The sequence below is a fragment of the Lonchura striata genome, chromosome 19 (assembly GCF_046129695.1).
Source record: "Lonchura striata isolate bLonStr1 chromosome 19, bLonStr1.mat, whole genome shotgun sequence".
NCBI classification, from domain to species: Eukaryota; Metazoa; Chordata; class Aves; order Passeriformes; family Estrildidae; genus Lonchura; species Lonchura striata.
Window position 1 is genome coordinate 4,127,845 of NC_134621.1, and position 18,210 is coordinate 4,146,054.

Here is an 18,210-nt window from a genome sequence, read left to right on the forward strand (position 1 = left end):
GCTTCAGCCTTTTAACATATTTCTGTTTACATTTCAGGGGACAGAAAGGTGGACCAGTAAATCCAGTCTCCTTCAAGTACTCATCTCCATCCAAGGTAAATGTTCCTGCCAAGCCTGTGGGACAAGAAAAGGCAGAGGGAGGAAGGGATGTTGGTTTATGGGGGGCATACAATTGGGGTCTGCCACCCCAGCTGGGCTAGTGCTGCCTTTTGGTCTCACCTTGCTGGACAAAGCAGTGTCCTTATCTCTCTGCTTGAGCAGTGGAAGCAGGTGCCAGCTTTTCTCATGCCCAGAGTTCTGGCTGCATCCAAGGGCTCTGACACAATGCTTTCCCCTCTTCTCCTGCAGCAGCCAAGCACAGAGTTGTCTGCTTGTTAGTGTGAGCTGACAGAGGTGAACCACCGTGTCCTCAGCCTGTTACCAAAGTCAGTTGAAGTTGCTAAACTGGGCCTCATTTGCAGGACTTTTTTTTATCCCCACTGAGTCACCCGCCCATCCTACCTGGGACGTGTTTTGCACATGATGCTGGTGTTTATGCTCCTACCAAAGCAGAGAATAATCAGGGGTGTGCCTAGACGAGCCCCAGGGCTTCCTGCCATGGGGCTTTGCTCTGCCCTATCCAGTTTGGGAGCAGACAGACTAAGTCACACAACTTCCTCATGGGTGACTTTCTGTGCAGGGAGCTCAGGCATGTGATGAGAAACCTTTGACACAGAGCAAGGTTCCTGCTGACTGGAGGCAACTCCTGCTCCTCTCAACTCCCACAGTCCACCTGTATCCTCCTGTGGGGGAAGGACACCACAAGAAAAGCCTTTTCTCGTTTCCAAAGCCAAGGATCCAAATTTAGAAAACAAAACACTAAATGTTTTACTGGAGCAGCTTGGTGTTAGGGGAAAATCTCCTCTCCTGCTGCCTGGGTTTTGAGACACATGATCTCCTCAGCTCTAATGCAACTTGTGGCAGGCTGCCAGCAGCCTGGCAGTGCAGGGGCTGTTGCTACATACCTGTAATTTCATTAGACCAGAAGTAAGCAGGAGAAATCTTGGTAAAGGTGACTTGTCACAGTCTTCTGTGTCTCAGAACTGCACTGTCTGATGAGACTCTGCTGGATAGAGCAGAACCTGGCCAGCTCAAAACCTGTTGCTGCAGTCTGGCCTTTGTCCTAATTAAGAGGAGGAGGAAAATAAAAGCCTTTGTTGGGTTTGTGGGGTTTTTTGCAGGAGGGAAGTGAAAGGAGCTGTGAAACCCCTCCCTTCCTGCCCTTTTGACCTCCTCTGCTGTTGTGTGCCCTCTGCATTGTGCTGGCAGAGGGCTGTTCTTGCCAGCCAAGGAATGTGGATGCCACTCCCCGCAGAGTCTGAGGTCCCTGCCACACACCAGGCTCCCCTTGCAACACCAGTCCTGTGCATCCTGCACCTCCTGGGGCTTCAGCCTGGCCTGTGCTTGACCCTCATGGCAGGAGTGGACTGGCAGGGGATGGGATTGCTGGCGTTCTGCCTTAACCCCTCGGTGTCCCGTTCTGCCGGCAGGTCTGATCCTGGTGAACGAGCCCTACTACAACGAGGCGGGCTTCGACAGCGACCGGGGGCTGCAGGAGGGCTACGAGAACAGCCGCTGCTACAACGAGATGACGCTGATCCGCGTGGTGCAGTCCATGATGCAGCTGCTGCGCCGGCCCGTGGAGGTCTTCGAGCACGAGATCCGGGAGCATTTCCGCTGCCACGGCTGGCGCCTGGTGTCCCGCATCGAGTCCTGGCTGGAGACCAACGAGCTGGTGGAGCGCAGCCACGAACAGGCCAACGGGGCGGATTCCTCCTCCCTGGCGTGCGCCGGCGGCAGCCTGGCCGAGAGCCCCGGGGACACGGCGGGGGCGCGGGCGGAGCGCGGCTCGGAGCAGGGGCTGGAGCAGGGGCTGGAGCAGGGGCTGGAGCAGGGGCTGGCCGCCGAACTGTCCGACTCGGCGCTGGACGCGCAGGAGGAGCCGGACGAGTCGGAGCCGCCGAGCGCCGCGCCCGACGCCGCCGACCTCCAACAGTACTCGGACTCGGAGAGCACAGGCCAAGCCAGGGGGGACCTGGCCAGAGACCGAACGGACGAGGGGAAGGCTGCCCAGGACTCTGCCTCGCAGCCCAGCGTGAAACCAAAGAAAAGGAGAAAGAGCTACAGGAGTTTCCTGCCGGAGAAGAGCGGTTACCCTGATATTGGGTTTCCCCTCTTCCCTTTGTCCAAGGGGTTCATTAAAAGCATCCGCGGTGTCTTGCAGCAGTACCGGGCTGCCTTAGCAGGGGCCAACATCCCAGAGTGGACAGAGGACAAATAAACCATCAGGTTAGGGACAGGCAGGTGCAGGGGAGAAGGGAAAGCAGCAGAAAGTAAATTGGCAAATGCTGTTAATCAATCAACTGGCTTCTCCTTCCAGCTTTTCTTCCTCGGCTTGGTTTGTTCCAAAGAAGGTGGTAGGCCTGACTACTCGTCTGAGGAAAGGTTGTTTAAGCATGAATAACTCTTTGTCCCCAACCCCTCTTCCTTCCCCCTGTCCCACGTACATGCTCTTCTTGCAAGTTTGACCCTGCAATGGTAAGATTTGAGACCTGCACAGAAGCAGTCTTGCAGCCACTTTCCCTCTGCACTTTCATCTTGGGGCACCTTTCCACACAAGGATTCTTCCCACCCAGCACTACACCCAGCAGTTTGTTCTGGTGGGGTTCCAGCCAGGAGAAGGGATTGCTGTAGTTTCTGGAAATGTAGGGCAATGCCCTCCCAGTCTTTTATTTTTCTTGGCATTCCCATGGGTTCTATGAAGTCTACCCCAGCTTATCTGTACTTGGACATTGGATTGTGTTTGCATTGGAGTTGTCTACACCATATGGATTTGCTCTAGTCTTAGTTGTTCACCCATAGCTACGAGGTTCTTCCAGTTGGGATTGGTAGGCAGGGCAGAGCCCTGCACTGGCACTTGTGCTGCCCTGGGAGTGCTGCAGACTTTCCATCCAGTTCTGCAACTCCCAGGTCAGTCTCCTGGAGGCAGGTCTAGCCATCCCCACTTCTTTTTCTCCAGAGTGAGGCAAACTTCCCTTTCCCCACCATGCTTGCCTGTCTTCTAGAAGTACATGGGATTCAGGGTTCTGCCCTTGTTACTTGCTGAGGTATCTTTTGTTTCCAGCCATCCTGGCTGTCACACAGCACTACACCCACCCTGGATCCCTGCCTCACCCAGGCAGGCAGCAGGGAGTGATCCTGGGGCCTGTTGCAGCTCTGGATGAGCCTGGTGTGGCTGCTGCTCCCTCATCCAGCTGTACACGGGTGTGAGGAGCCAGGGTCACCCCAGGGAAGCCGTGTCACGTTGTGGCAGCACCAGTTTGTGCTGGTTCCTGCTCTGTTAGAGCAGCGCTGGTTTGGGCTGTTTTCAGCTCCTTCCCTCATCAGCTGTTTGCCATGGTGGCCTGGCTGTGGCCAGCAGCACTGTGGGCACAGCACTTCCCATCCCTACTCCCTGCCACGCTGCTGCTGCACGCTCTGGGAAGCACCTGCTGAGAGCTGTGACCGTGAGCACTTCGAGGCAGTGACTTCCAGAGTCCCCTGGGCAAGTCCCCTTCCCGAGGCCTCTGGTCCTGTCTGCACACACCTTCACCTGGAGCTGGTCACGCTCCAGCCCTGCTGCTTTGCCCGGTGCTCAGGCGCTGGACAGGCACCCACTGGCATCCATGGGGAGCACAGCCTGGCAGGGAGAGGTCTTCCAGCTGCACAGCGAGGCAGCGGTGCCAGGCTTGCCAGGGAGGAGTTGGGCTGAGCACATGGCTCTGCCAGAGGTGAGGATGGAGCCAAAGCTCTCCTTTGCTTTTGCTCTTCCTCAGAGAACAGCGGGAGAAAACCAGCGCATTGGTGCAGTGATTTTTTTGCTCCCAGAAACACCGAGGGCTGCACCCACCAGCCCAAATCCAGCCCCCTTCCACCCCCACCCTCCCCAGCTCCCTGTTCTTTCCTATGCCCCTGTGATGCTCCTGAGCCAGGGGCTGGCTGTACAAAGCCTTTCTCGTGTCACCATCCACCATTGGGATTTTGGAAGACACATCCTTCTCCTGGTGCTCTGGAGGATGCAGGGCTTGGCTGTGATGAAGACCTGGGCTGCAGAGGTGTCCAGACACTGCTCTGGGGGTGCAGCATCTGCAGCAGCTCCAGCCCTGCCCCAGGAGCCCTCCCTGCCGGGCAGGTGCCAGTTTGGGGTGCAGAGAGGTGCTGGGAGCCATGGGCAGGGCAGGCTGGAGGTGTAACCACAGCCACGGGAGTGAATGGATCCCTTTGAGGGGAGCACGGGAGTGTCTCAGGGCTGGGGGCACGAGGTGAGGCCCTGCTCCAGGGCAGGGGAAGGACAGGCAGAGGCTGATTCCAGGCACAACCACGGTTTGTGATCCAGACACTGACACCCTCTGTCTGTCCCCAGAGTGGGGCTGTGGCTGCCCCATCACCTGCAGGACCAGGGATGGAGGGAGGGAGAAACCCACTGGGGATGGAGGAGCTGTTGAGTTCCCCTTTTCCCCTCCTTTGCAGCTCTCACAGGGCAGGCACCACGTCCTCCCCTTCACCCAAAAAGTCTCTGATCCTACACAAGAGCTTTTGCACAGGCTGGGCTCCCTCGGAGGAGGGGGATGTTGGCCTGGAAGGGGACACTGCTCCCCCCGGCACCGCTCGCTCTCTGCAGCTGTCCCAAACCCAAGCGTGCACAGAGGTTTACAAATTTTCTAAAGCTTTTGATAATGTGAAGCTCCTGGGTGATGAGGTTGGTGGTGAGCACACTGCAGCTATGTAATTTTTTGTGTATGTATGTAATATTTAAGGGTAACAAAATTTAAAAGGCTAAAACCTTAAAAAAAAATCTAAAAACACACAAAAAAAGCCAAAGCATGATGCATATTGTTAGCCTTAAAACTGGCTACACGACTGTGTGATGTACAAATGAGAGCAGCCTGTAACTGTTTTAAGTGCTGGGGAGGGGGAAGAAGCATTACAAAATCAGTTTGTAGCCTTGATTCTGTACAGTATTTAATGAATAAAAAACAAACCTGACTATTGAGGCCATGCTTAGAGGTGTGTCGTTCACGTGCAGATGTGGATGCTTGGTTGCTTATGATATATGTATAAAGTGCTGTGTGACCATTAAAACTTTTTTTACCTGCAGAATTTTTTTTTTTTTGTTTGGCTAACCAAGGTGTAATAAAGGAGGGAAGATGACTTGCCATTAAATTTTGCCTCTGTGAGTAGATCTGTGAGTTGTCTCTTTCTTTCCCTCCACCCCCTGCCACTCTTCTGGCACTTGCCCCTCTCCAGCCAGCCTCGGGGCTGGACAGGGTCCCGCTGGCTGGAGCTGAGGCCAGAGGGATCCAGGCAGGCCTGGCGGCGAGGGGCTGCTGTGGCTCTGAGCTGTTCCCCAAGACCCTGATGTACAGAGGGCATCTTTCAGGCTGGCATTTTTTGTTTTCTGTGCTCCTTAATGATGCTTGCGGGTGGCTCGGTTGCGTGCCCAGCACGGCTTCTGCTGGCCCTGGTGCTCGTGGCCAGACTCGGGCAGAAAAAAAAGAAGCCTTTTTGTTGGAGAGGATGGATAAATATAATTATTCATAAATAATACAGCCAAGATAAAAACAGTCCTCCCTGCTAGCTGGATGGGTCTAGGGGTCAAGTGGACGGTTCCATCTCACCCCCTAAAATGTACGGTTCACCCCGCACCTGTATCCCTCCCCTAAAACATCAAGTGCCTGTGACCCCATTGGCCCCAGACTTGTTCCAGCCCACCTTGAAGCCCCTTTATAAGGAGGCTTCGCGGGGCCAGACTTCCCCTCCTCTTGGAACTTCCCCTCTCTTGGATCTTCCCCCTCATAGGACCTCCACCCTCTCCTGGAGCATCCTCTTGTCTCTTCCCTCCTCCATCCTCTCAAGCCTCGCCATGTGCTGCGTCTGGCAGCTCCAAGCAAGACCTTTCTCCATCCCCAATAACCCTGATACCCCAAGAGCAGCCTGCAGAGATCTCTCATCCCCATTCACCCAAACCATCCTGGAGCGGCAGAGCTCGCTGCGCCTTTTGCAGCCCCCCGAGCCTGGCGGGCCCCGGGGAGCTCTGCCTGCCCTGCCCCTCACCCAGCACGCCCAGGTGACGGATGGATGGGGCCCACGGCTCCAACTGGAGCAGCGATGCCGAGTCGGGAGTCCCGACTTGTCCTGTCCTCCCTGCTCGCTCAGCCTGCGGGAGCAGCTCGCGGTGCCCGGCTCGAGAGTTATTGCTCAGCTTGTTTTTACACCTGGCCCGATGCTGCGGGGGGAAAAAACTTTATTTTGGGAGGTGGTTCCCAGCCGCTGCCTGCCCTGCTGGCTCAGGAACAAGGCTCCTCTCCATGAGCAAGTGAGGCCATGGGGAGAGGACAATCGTGCTCTTCTTTCCCGGATCCGCCATCCTAATTGCATCGTTTGCAGTTGAATAAATGCAAATAGCCACCACTGTTTACTCTTCTGCTTTGTACTTGAGCGCTGAAAATGAGGTTTAATTACTGCAATTTTATATCAAAGAGGCTGAGTAATCCCCCCCAGGCAAGCCCCAGGCCAGGGACCTGTAGCAGGGCTCCAGCTGGCCCCGGGCAGCCCGGGACAAGGGAGGCAAGGGTCCCCCAAAAGGCCCCTGCTGCAGGCAGAAAGCCAAACCCCTCAGCTCCAGCGAGCCTTTCCTTGAACCTCTTCCACGAATCCTCCCCTGCTGTCGCTCAGAGGCACTGAACTTTCCCCAGGATGTCCCCAAATGTCACTGCAGGGCTGAGCTCCCTGGATAAGTTCAGCCCCAGCATGAGGCTGAGCAGGGAGGCATCGCTGCACCCCAAAAATGGGGCTGGGTGGTGGCAGCAGTGCCCTGTGTCTTGCATCCTCAGCCCCTTCACAGCAGCCGTGAGATCGGATTCAAAACCCAGGAAGGATTTTTTTTTTTTTTTTTTTTTTTTTTTTTTTTTTTTTTGCAAACGCTAGATATTTATTTTGCATTTCTCACAAGAATAAACTCCGCTTCTACAGGAAGCTTTGGGTAGAAACATTCTTTAAAAAGTCGGTTTATTGTATTAGATCTATTGGTCCTGACCTCCCTGGGGGGGTGGCACTGGCTCTGGGGTGAGGACACAGCAATGCCACCGCGTGTGCGTCCGAGCCGGGGAGGGGACGGGGCTGTGCCGGCGCAGCCGCCTGGGGGCCGGGACCTCGTACCAGGATAAAACACGCTGGCATCTCGCCGGCACCGAGTACCTGATGGGGCTTGTGGCTCATTTTTGGAACAGCACTGGTAGCTGTCCCAAGGCGGTAAAGCTAAGCGTGGGGGCAAGCGAGGGGATGAGCCCCACGCCCCCCCAAGACCTATTGCTGTGGAAGGAGGGGGTTCCTGAGTGGGAGGAAGGCTCTGCCACCCTCGCGCCGGGCCGTGCCGGCAGCTCAGCGCCGCAGGGAGGGCGAACGGGGAGCTCAGGAGCCGCTGAGGACGCGGCAGAGGCGGGCATGGACCTGGCCCTGCACGGGCTCGCAGGCCAGCGCCTCCCCGTCCACCGTCATGATGCCCGCGGCCACGCGCGGCTCCAGGCGGAACGCCCGCACCGGGACGTAGGACAGGTGGGGACAGTTCAAGTCCAGGTGGGTCCCCCTGGACATGGCCAGGAAGAGCTTCAGCAGCGTCACACGGCTGATGCCGGCCTTCATGTAGAAGAGGTGGATGCAGCCGTCGTGCAGCCGGGCCGCCGGTGCCATCAGCAGGTTGGTGCCCAGGTGGGACTGGTAGATGGCGTAGACCAGGACAAACTCCTCCTCGGGCACCACGGTCCAGTGCGGCGGCACGGGCTGGCCCAGCGGCACCAGCAGCGGGTCGGGGGGCGGGGAGCCGGGCGCCTCGGTCCCCGCCGGCTGCGGGATGTGGCCGTTGGTGACGGGCGCGGGGGCGTCCCGGGGGCACGGGGAGCTGCCCTGCTCCGCGGCCATGGGCAGGTAGGACAGGCGGCCCTGGTACACCCTGAGCTTGGCCAGGCACTGCAGGGTGCCCAGGGTGAAGCGGGCGCTGCCCAGCCAGCGGTACTTCTCGCTGTCGATGTCCACGTCCGAGATGAAGCCCCAGCCGAAGCCCAGGAAGGAGAAGAAGCGCTTGCCCGAGGCCGTGCTCAGCGACACCAGGTCCATCTGCGTGTACAGCCCCTTGCACAGGATGAAGGTGCAGTTCGTCAGCAGCTTTTTCTTGGCAACGTGGTCATAGCTGTGAGGGACGGAGAGGGTGAGTTTGGAGCTCAGGAACTCTCTTGCTGCCCCAGCATCCACCTGCAGACCTCACCCCTGTGTCTGTCATGGCGGGGACACGTCCCTGCTGGGTGACAGTGTCCCTCAGGAACAGCTGCTGGGAGTAGTTTTGCTGGGGATGGGAGGGACAAACCAGCTCCTGAAAGAGGGAACTGAGCCAGGGCAGTCCTGGTCCCCCACACCTTGGGATTGGCTGTGCCTGGGATGGGTCCTTTGGGTTAAACCTTTACCAGTCTCTCAGCCCGGAGAAAGGGAGTGGGCAGAGCAGGACACACAGGGATTAATCCCTTGCTCCCAGCTGGGGCTCTGCTGCACAAGCATGTGGGGAGTGAGGACCCTGCCAGGCATCCCTGGGCATCCCAGCACCTCTCCCTGGGCTGCAGCCCCACACAGCCTTTCTCTTCCCCTGTCCCTGCACGGGGGCAGTGGGTGCCCACGGGGCTGGGACTCACCCTGCATAGTAGTTGATAGAGGCAGCCAGGGCGTTCCCAGAGCCTCCTGGCAGGATGCACAGCGGCTTCTTCATGGCCTCCCTCCAGTCCGGACGCTCCATCAGCCCGTTCACCACCTGTGGGGATGAAGGAGCCTGTGGTACCCAAGGAACCCAGCGGTCCCTGCCCAGCCTGTGGGGAGCAGAGCCCATGGTGCCCCTGCCCAGAGCAGGACAGAGGTGATGGCTGCTTTGCTCCAAGCTTGGTGCCATCTCTCCTTTGCCATTCCCAGCCTGACTTTGTGACTCAGAGTTTGGCTGCTGCCCCAGGCACCCCAGCTCTGCCAGCCCCGAGGTGCCCCTCACCTCGAACAGCAGCCCGTCCCCAGACACGACCACCAGCGTGTCCCACTGCGACAGGTCCTCGTCTCGCACCTTCTCATGCGCATGGTGGGGTCTTTCTGTTGGGGAGAGTGGAGAGATTTGCAGCATCACCCTCCATCCCTCTGCCCTTCCTGCTGCCACCCCCAGACAGTGACCCCAGCCCCAGATGGTGACCCCAGCCAGAGATGCAGGAGGCAAGGCAGTCACTCCTCGAGTGCTACATCCTGTAGGACCCAGAGCAGCGCTGATGCAGAGTCAGGGGCCCTTGGAGGAACCTGTCCCACATAGCAGGGTCCAGGCAGGATCCCAGGGAAGGTAGAAGGAGGAGGAGGAGGAGGAAGAGTTGCTCATGGACTCACCAGTGACGAAGACAGTGGTGGCAATGTCAGCCTCAGCCAGCATGGGCTGCACCACTGCCTGGAAGTCATCAAGGGCACGGCCAGAGCCGCTCTGTGGGTTCAGCAGCACCAGCGCGTGGCAGGGCCGGGGCAGCACCCCATAGCTGTCACCTGGGGGGGGACAGGGGGCTCAGGGCACTGGGTCATGGCCCTGCCCTGGGAGGGCTTTGCCAGCCAGGGCAGCATTTGCCAAAACCAAAAGGGGAAAGGGAACTGGCCCTCCCCCCATCCTCCCCCCTCCCTGGGGCGCATCCCTACCCAGAGGCAACAGGGGTGAGCAGGGATGGAGGGTCCCTGCTGGGAATGCTGGGGAGGCGGCAGAGACAGGACACAGGGGCCTGCAGGGACTCATCTGAGCTCCCCGGCAATCAGCAGAGATTCACACCCAGGACGGAGCCCTGCAGCACTCCAGCCATACCAGAGTGGGGGGATGAGAACTCCAGGTCCCAATTCCCCGCATCCAGCCAGATGGAGCGGGGCCAGGACAGACAGTTGTGCTGGCAGACGGAGGCTCCCGCTTCCCCTGCTCCCCACGGGGCTCAGGTTTCGCCTCGGCCGGGCTGTAATTACAAGCCTGGCAGGGGTCCCATCCCTCTGCCTCCCCAGTTGCTTCCAGTCTCTCCTTTTCCAAGCCCAGTGCTCCCTGCGCAGGGGGACAGGGGGAAGCCACTGAGCTGCCCTGTGAGGGAGGCATGGGGAGGAGAAGGGCTGGAACCCCGGGTGCTGCTGGGCACCCCAAGCCCTGAAGTGAGGAAGGGCAGCAGCCTCAGGCTCCCCCAGCGCCTCTGCAGATCCCTGCCTCTGCAGTGAGGAATCAATCTGGGGATTGTTGGGGATGTCCTCAGCAGCTCTGTGCCCCCTGAGCTGTGACCTGGGCTGGGGACATGCGGGTGCCCACCCCAGCACATGGGCCCAGCGTGAGGCTGCACCTGCTGACTCAGCAGGAAGAAGTGCTGAGTCAGGACAGCAGAGACTTTTCCCAGCACCATCCTGGGTCAGGAATCCCCCCTCGGCCCCCGTGCACTGGGGTGCCCCCACCTCATCTGCACACGTGCAGCGATTTGAGCTGTTTGAACACACGAGCTGGGGTTCTACAGCTAAAGCCTCCAGCACCCACACTGGGGATATGCCATGGAGGACACCACACGTGTCACCTCCCCTGGGGACATCCAGCATCACACCATGAGCTCCACAAGCTGCCTGAAGGGAGGTGGGACTGGAGCATCCCATCTCCATGCCTGTCTCAGCCCTGGGAGCACACAGCTCTGATGACTTTATCACCACCAGCATTATTTCCTGGCCCCATGGATCATCCAGCGGTGCTATCACCCTCCAGGACACCTCACCAGCTGCTTGGGACCTGTCACCAAGTCCCCAATAAAGATCTGCCTGTGAGAGTCCCAGGGCTGAGCCTGGCCCTGGGCACTGGCTCCAGGCTGGCCCTGGCTGCTTGCTCCAGGCACTGGCTCCAGGCTGCTTCTCCCCACTGCTGCCCAGGGCCAGTGGCTCCCCCCCACCACCCTCCCCAGCCCCTTATCAGTGGGCTCCAGACACAAAGGGACCAGCTGCCCTCGGGGAAAGCAGTGAAGCACCCAGAGCAGAGGCCACTCCAGTTTGGGTCAGGGATAACAAAAAGCAGCCCGGGGCTGGGCTGACCCTGCTCCGAGCCCTGCAGAGCTCCCCTGATCCCCCAGGCACTAAATCCCCTGCAAGCAAACACAGACAAGCACCCACACAGGGTTTGAACCCAAGCCCAGCTTACTCTCTGGGGGGCTTTTCTATCTCTTTCCTCCCTAAAGCCCTGGATATTGAAAAGCAAAAGCCAAAGGCACTTCAAAAGCCTAAATGCAGTTTTTAACCCTGCAGTGTTAATCAAGCACGTCGTTTCTCACGCACACACAGAGCTGCAGCTGAGTCTTGCCCAAAAATCCTGCCCGGACCTGTGGGTGCTGCCCTGTGGCCTCCTCTGGGCAGCAGGGAAAGGCTGGGACCCCGAGGATCAGCTCCTTGGCTGGAGGGAGAAAACAAGCCCTGCTCAGGGCACAGAGGGATGCCACGACTCCAAGGGACAGATTGCTGGTACCAGGCTGTAAGTAGTGACAGGAGTGATCCCAGTGTGGGACTGGTGACACCAGCAGCACCAGGCTCAGCCCTGTGGTGGAACTGGAAGGTGCTGGATCAGAGTTGGAGCCCAGCAATGGTGATGCACGGGGAGACAGATTCCAGCAGCATCCTGACCCATCCAACTCTTCCTGTTGCACAACACCGGCCAGTCCCTGGCATCCCAGCAAGCTTCCACTTCCCAGCACAGTGTGGTCGCTGTCAGCCTCAAATGCTGAGTAAGCAGAATCTGAGTCAGCAGGAGGAAGGGGCTCCAGCTGCTGCCACAAACTCTGCTCCACTCCCTCTGCCCACATCCTCCCATGTGATGTGTCCTGGCTGTGCTCAGGCTGGGACAACACTGCCACAGCTCCGCTGTCTGCAGCCCAAGCTGCTCCACTGCATCCCTGCATCCTTCTGGGATTCTCTGGGCACAAGCATGTCAGGTGGAGAAAGGCTGGGGCTGAGCCTCCTGGGGCTGGATTTCTCTGTCGGGACACAAGCCTGGGGGCAGTTTGATCCCTCCTGGATAGCTGCAGTTTGGGGCACGCTGCAGGCAGCCCCAGCTTTGGGGTTATCAGCTGCTGAGGAACTTTCTGTTTATCCCTTGAGGTGAAACAAGGAGGGGGAATCATCCCTTCATCCCTGCTGCAGCACTCCGCAGGGCTTTTATCCCAGAGGATGCTGGGGCTGCGACAGCACCAGGATGGGATCGCTGGTGGCTCTCCAGGTCCCCTCCCCACGGGGACAGGGTGACAGGACTCTCTGCACGGACTCACCCGCAGCTTCCCAGCACGGCCTTATCAGTCCCGCACAGGCCTCCCTGCCGGCACGTGCGAGCGCTGGGTGTGGACGAGGGGCATTTTTAGCTCTGTCCAAAACCAAGGGAGGAGGATTGCAAATCCTGATGGCCTTCAGCGAGGAAAGCGACTGCAAAATTCTGCACTGCCTTCTCCCATCCTCCTTCCCCCCGCTGCCCCCAGGGCCCTGTGTGCAATGAGCTGCTCCTGCCCCAGCACCCTCGCACCGCCTGCTCACAGGGCAAGGGTTGGAAAGCGTCTGGAGGCTTCCAGCTGCAGAGTTCAGGCTGGAAATAGAGCTGGGGAACTGGTTCTGCCCTCGCCCCATTCCACTGGATTTTTTTGTAATTCTTTAGGAAGAGAGACAGAAAGTTGTTTTGTAGCTGCAGGTCATGTAAAAAAAAAGAGCTGCATTTTAAAATCCAAGCAAGGAAAAGCTGGGCTAAATGTGATTTGACAGGATCCCTCTAACCGCATGCCTCTTAATTTCCAAGTCTGATCAGAGCGACTGGACAGCCAAATAAATGAAGTAGTGCACATAATTGAATCTCTGCTCAGATGTTCAACTATCTGCCAGCACGCCCTGCCCTGCCTGCGGGAGCTGGGGGATGCGGCCCCTGAGCAGGACCCCCCCCCTTCCAGACACTAACAGCTCCCGAGGGGAGCTGGATCAGAAACACAGAGCCCGCCAGACTGCCCTGAGACCCCGCTGGACCGCGGGGGTCCTGGGGGGATCTGCCTGTCCCCAGATCCCAAGTGATGGATGGGACCTGCTGGGGCCAGTGCCTGGCTCCCGTCCTGCCTGCGTCAGCAATGATTACTTTTTTTCCTTGGATCATGCTGCCCTTTGGAGCTTTGGAGTTATCGAACGGGAGCAATGGGGATAGGGGGGGTGCAAAGGGCCCCCATAGTGTGACCACGTCCCTGCTGCCCTTTCAAATTAAGGATGAAAGGAGACAGAAACAACCAACCCCTGTCCGGGGCTGCGAGCGGGGATGTGCCTGTCCCCCCAGCCTCGGGGAACGTGGGGGGAGTGTCCGAGTGACCCCACGGTGTCGCGGGTCACCCCCGGTCCGCGTCCCCCCGCGCCCCCGGAACGCGACACGGGCACGGCGGTCCCGCGTGGGGCCGGGCCGCGGACCCGAGCCGGCCGGGGGAGCTGCCCCGCGGGGCGCTCGGCACTCACCGTCCTGCGCGGGCACGGCGGGCACGGCGAGCTCGCGGATGCGGCGGCTCCAGGCCTGGGCGATGCGCAGGTTGCCCTCGGCGTCGGCAGCCCGGGAGACGCGGAAGGTGCGCTCCAGGCGCTGGCGGGCGGGCGGCCCCCAGCGCGGCCCCCGCAGCGGGTAGCACACCAGCGAGAAGCAGGCGGCGGCCGCGGCCGCGGGGAAGGCGGCCGAGCCCACGCAGTCGGCCAGGCGGAGCGCGGCGTCGGGACCGGCCGAGCCGCCCGGGCAGCCGCCGGCACGCCGCACCTGCAGCTCCCGGGCCGTCAGCGACAGCGAGCAGGCGGCGGCGCCGGGGGCCGGCCCCGCGCCGAAGATGCCTTGAAGCAGCACCGGGCCCCCGCCGGGCTCCGGGGGAGCGCGGCGGCCGGCGGCCATCGGCGGAGCGGGCGCGGAGCGGAGCGGGAGGCACCGGGGAGCGCCGCCCGCCGCCGCTCGCTGCTGACGCCCGGCGATGGCAGGCGGGGCGGCCCCATTCATAAAAATTTAACCCACCCACCCCCCTAGGCCACCTCTTCCCTCGCTGAGGGGGGCCCTGTCCGGGGCTGGTCCGGTGCCCCCCACACCCCCAGCCAGCTGCCTCAGTTTCCCCAAGCGCCGCCCCGTGCTCCGGGCAGTGCTGCGCGGGGGAACCGGCTCTGCAGACGGGCGGGGGCTAAGGGACGCCGTGGGTTTGCCGCGGGTGGTTCTGTGCTGCTGGGGTGGGTGTCAAAGAACAGACCCACGGTCACGCCGGGAGGGGGGGAGGCAGAGCACCCGGCAGCCACCCCCGCCCCAGTTCCTGCACATCATTCCCAGCAGGGCACGCATGGGCACTGGCGGGTGTCCCCGGAGCCCCCACGTTGGACTGAACTGCGTTTTAATACCATTTCTGCAAGAAGAGCGTTTTAATACCATTTCTGCATCTCTCCAAGCACGAAAGGAGTGAGGCGGGTGCCTGGAGAAATGGAGGCACGGCGAGGGGTGAGGACAGCGGGCAGACGGCGGGGCAGGAGGATGGAGTGGGACGATGTCCTACCCATTACTGGTGGCTCGCCATCAGGCATCCACGGGGGTTCGAGGTTGCCGTGGGTGTGAAGCCCCGTGGAGGGAGGGGGGCTGTGCTGTGAACCCCACCCTGAGGCACAGAGCTCTGGGGACAGAGCCCAGGGGACTTGTTTGGAGGGTGCCAGCAAGGCTGCGGGTTGCTTTGTGTTCATGGCAGCTGGCAAAAATCATTAACAGCAGTTTTTGCTGGCAACAGGACTGACCTCACCCTCCCAAGGGACTGCTGGGCTCCAAGGGGTCTGGCCCAGCCCAATAAGGATTTTTTTTTCCGACCAATTCCCCATAGATGTAACTCTGTCCTGACCTTGAGTTTGCACCTCAGGGAGGCATCACTCCTCACACTTAGGGTAGTTTAATTAGCAGTGAGCCCTCTGTTCCTGCTAAAACCTTCTGGAGCTGGCCAGGAAACTGCAGGGAGGGCAGGGAATGACCAACTGGGCAGATAACATGGTTGAGTCTTGTTTTCCCAGAGCAGACCTAAGAGGATAGCCGAGATGCTGTGATTTGGAGCATTGTGCTTTCCAGAAAGACTTCCCTGGGCGCTGTGGGCACAAGGGGTGCTCAGAGGGGCAAAACCTGCTGCCAGCCCAGATGCTTTTGGCTTGGGAACTGCAGCACTCCCAGCTGATTCTGGGTGAGATTCGGGCTCAGCTGCTTCCCTGGCCGCTGCCATGACACAGTCCAGCGTTTGTAAACAGCTCCGAGGTTCCTCAGCAAGGTGTCATGGGAGGAAATAGCTGGATGCCGGGGAGTGCAGCGTCCTGACCTGCCCCTCACCCTTCTCGGTGACTAACCCGCTCCCAATTTCCGCTCAGGAAGGCATGAGTCGCGTTGGGAGGATGTGAGAGCAGCTGTCCCATTGCTCCTGGCAGGTGCCATGGGACGATGAGGCTGCTTTGGGCTCTGTCCTCACCACGCTACATCCGTCCAAGGCCCTGTGCCCCTGTGCCACAGGGATCCCCCTTTGTCCTGCCAGCCTGTGCTTTAAATAGGAGTGGAATTCCTGTCCAGTCTCTGCTGGCCATGCTTGTGCTATGGACAAAGGGGCTGAGAGTGGCTTCACGGCAAGGTGTCAGGGCTGGAGATGGGTGCAGGAAGGGTTGGGGAAGGGCTGTGCATGGTGGGGATGCCAATGGCTGGGGACTGCAGCCAGGTTTGTCTCAGATGGGGAATGGGACTGGCACAGGCTCAGCCTCTGTGATGGCAGGGGAGACACAGATGGGGCTTTTCCATCTCAGTTCTGGTCTGTGGGGACTTTCCAGAAGGCTGAGCTGATGACCACCCTTGGATGCCCACTCCATGCCGTGACCAGCACGGTGGCCACCAGCAGCCCCAGGCGGGTCCCTTTGCTCTCGGCAGCCACAGGCTGATTCACGCTGGTCCCACACGGACACCACTTGTTTGCCTCCAGATGTGATGTCTTACATGGAAGTGGGATCACTTCCTTACCCATGCTGATAACCAGCCATTTGGGGCTATCTTAATTACAAGAGCCCTTAACGAGGCCCCTCGACCCCAAGGGCAGCCCAAAGGGTGCTCAGCAGCTCCCAGGCTGTGGGCAGGCGACTGCCAGTCGGGTTTGTCCTGATCGGCTCCATTCCTGCCCGCGTGGCGCTGCTCAGGCCGAGTGTGGGAGGGAAGTGCTGGGATGGGATGTGGGCATGTGGCATGGAGCTGGCGTGATGGGGAACAGCCCGAGGAGAATCCCCCCACTTCCCTCCTCACTGCAAAGGGACTCGGCCATGGAGCAGAGCGTCCAGTCCAGCCATGACCACCAATTCTCTTCAAGAGCAAATATCCCTCCATCTCCTGTCCCAGGAGGAGCCCTGGAGTATCCCACACTCCGCAGACATCATGTGGTGAAGAAGGTTTGTACATTTGAAGCACCGTGCCCTGGGTTTGCTGGGTAAGGTGATGTGTGCCCTGAGTGTGGGGAAACTGAGACAGAAACAGCAGACAAGGTTTGTCTTGAGTTGTGCAAGAAGCCAAGGGTTAAATTCATCAACAACCTCCCTCAGCTCCCTCTGGTCCCGGGCTTCTCCTGCTCCTGCCCCCAACTGCTGGAGGAGTTGATCTGCACTGGGAGTTACCCTGGGGGAAGAAAAGCACAGAGCCTGGGGGGTTCCCATGCCTTGCATAACCCTTAGTGCCTGTGGGGGCTGCAGCAGAGACCTGGGGCTCTCTGTGCCAGGGCAGGCCCGGATTTCGGGGTCCCACTGCCACATCACAGCCCCGGAGGAGGCATGCAGAGGACGTGCCTCTGCTGTGAGATGAACTGCAGCATTTCCCTTCGAGGCACAGAGCTCTTCCACATCCCTGCCCGCTCTGCCGCGCCCGCCAGGAGCCACCCGGGGACGGGAACGGGAGGGGATGCACTCCTCCCGAATCCATCTCGTTTAGCATCGTTCCCACTGCTGAAGGTACATGTCTCAAGGTGGAGCCAGAAATAGCGCGGCTGGCGCTGCAGCGGGGCTGGCAGGCCTGCAGGCTTGGCAGGGGGACAGGCACCGACTGCAGCAGTGGGAACTTTCCAGGCAGCTCCTGCGGGAGCGGCCGGTGCACAGATGGAGCCATTTCCATGCAGACCCAGCTCTGGGACTGAGGATCAGCCCCACTCAGCCGTGGGGTTGGGGCTGACACGGAGTCCAGCACAGAGCAGGACAGAGCTAACAGAGATATCTCCTGAAGGAGAGTGACTGGGATCGCATCCCACCTGAGCTGGGACACAGGTCTGGGCTCTGCCACTGATTTGCTGCAGAACTCAGGAATGTGGCTGCACCTTCTACCTGCCCCCATTACCCAGGAGTGGCAGGTTTTCCCCAAAATCCATCTTCCGTCACCCTCTAAGGAGCTCAGGTTTTTTGGGGCAGCTCCTAAATCACAGCCAGGCTCTGCAACTTATTGGGGGCTGCTCCCCTACACTGACTCTCCACTGAGCTCTCCACAGCAGCCGGCACAGACCAGGACCACAGGGCTCAACGGGAGGCCCTAAACAATGCCGACGAGCTGAGCTCATTCCTCCCAGCTGATAATTTGCTTAAAAATATTTCTGAGCTCAGGCCTCCTCAGGGAAAACACTCCCAAACGCCAGGCAGAAAGCTGCTGAGTCTGGAGGAGCCACACACCCACCACTTGCCGGGCGAGACGTCCCCCCGATGACAAGTCCTGGCGTCAGAGGGACTGAGGCCAAAGGCTGCCGTTTGATCTCCCCCTTCGCTGGGGGAAGCCGAATTTCAGCCCGTCCAGGGGTTTTACCACTTCCCGGTAGCGGTTTCCTGCGATGATGCGAGCGCAGGAATTTTTGGGAGGTGAGTCAGAGGCTGCAATGAGAACCACCTGGCTGGGGCTAGGCTGGGAGGCTCGATCCCGATCCAGGGGTGGGTGATCCCTGCTGCGATGCTTGTTGCCGGCGGGCAGCATTCCTAGAGCGGAATTACTCGCGGGGGACACAACATCCCATCACAGACCCCATTTCTGGCCTGGAAGAAGAAAGGGATTTGCTGCCTCAGTTCCCACGGCTC

General features: G+C 59.6%; 2 protein-coding genes across 2 annotated transcripts in view; one reads left to right on the forward strand and one right to left on the reverse strand.

Moving 5' to 3' along the window:
• UBE2O (ubiquitin conjugating enzyme E2 O) overlaps positions 1-5,258 on the forward strand; it is a 61,790-nt gene extending 56,532 nt beyond the window's left edge. The window contains exons 17-18 of the mRNA XM_021541698.2: positions 38-95; positions 1,530-5,258. Coding sequence (XP_021397373.2) covers positions 38-95; positions 1,530-2,320 — 849 coding nt within the window. The 3' untranslated portion in view covers positions 2,321-5,258. The remainder of the gene's footprint in view (positions 1-37; positions 96-1,529) is intronic.
• A 1,797-nt stretch (positions 5,259-7,055) lies between these two features.
• Positions 7,056-14,020, reverse strand: SPHK1 (sphingosine kinase 1). Its single transcript, XM_021541646.3, has 5 exons — positions 13,603-14,020; positions 9,478-9,627; positions 9,101-9,195; positions 8,757-8,872; positions 7,056-8,263 (listed from the first exon to the last, which is right to left on the reverse strand). Exons 1-5 carry the CDS (start codon positions 14,018-14,020, stop codon positions 7,489-7,491), a joined length of 1,554 nt encoding a protein of 517 aa, XP_021397321.3. The 3' UTR covers positions 7,056-7,488.
• Between the last annotated feature and the right edge of the window lie 4,190 nt (positions 14,021-18,210).

Excerpts from the sequence above, each read along its gene's own strand:
- SPHK1 (XM_021541646.3), bottom strand. The coding sequence starts at position 14,020 with ATGGCCGCCGGCCGCCGCGCTCCCCCGGAGCCCGGCGGGGGCCCGGTG. Across the intron at positions 9,628-13,602 it reads CGCCGTGCCCGCGCAGGACG|GTGACAGCTATGGGGTGCTG; the intron begins GTGAGTGCCGAG and ends GTCCCCCCCCAG. Across the intron at positions 9,196-9,477 it reads CACCACTGTCTTCGTCACTG|AAAGACCCCACCATGCGCAT; the intron begins GTGAGTCCATGA and ends TCTCCCCAACAG.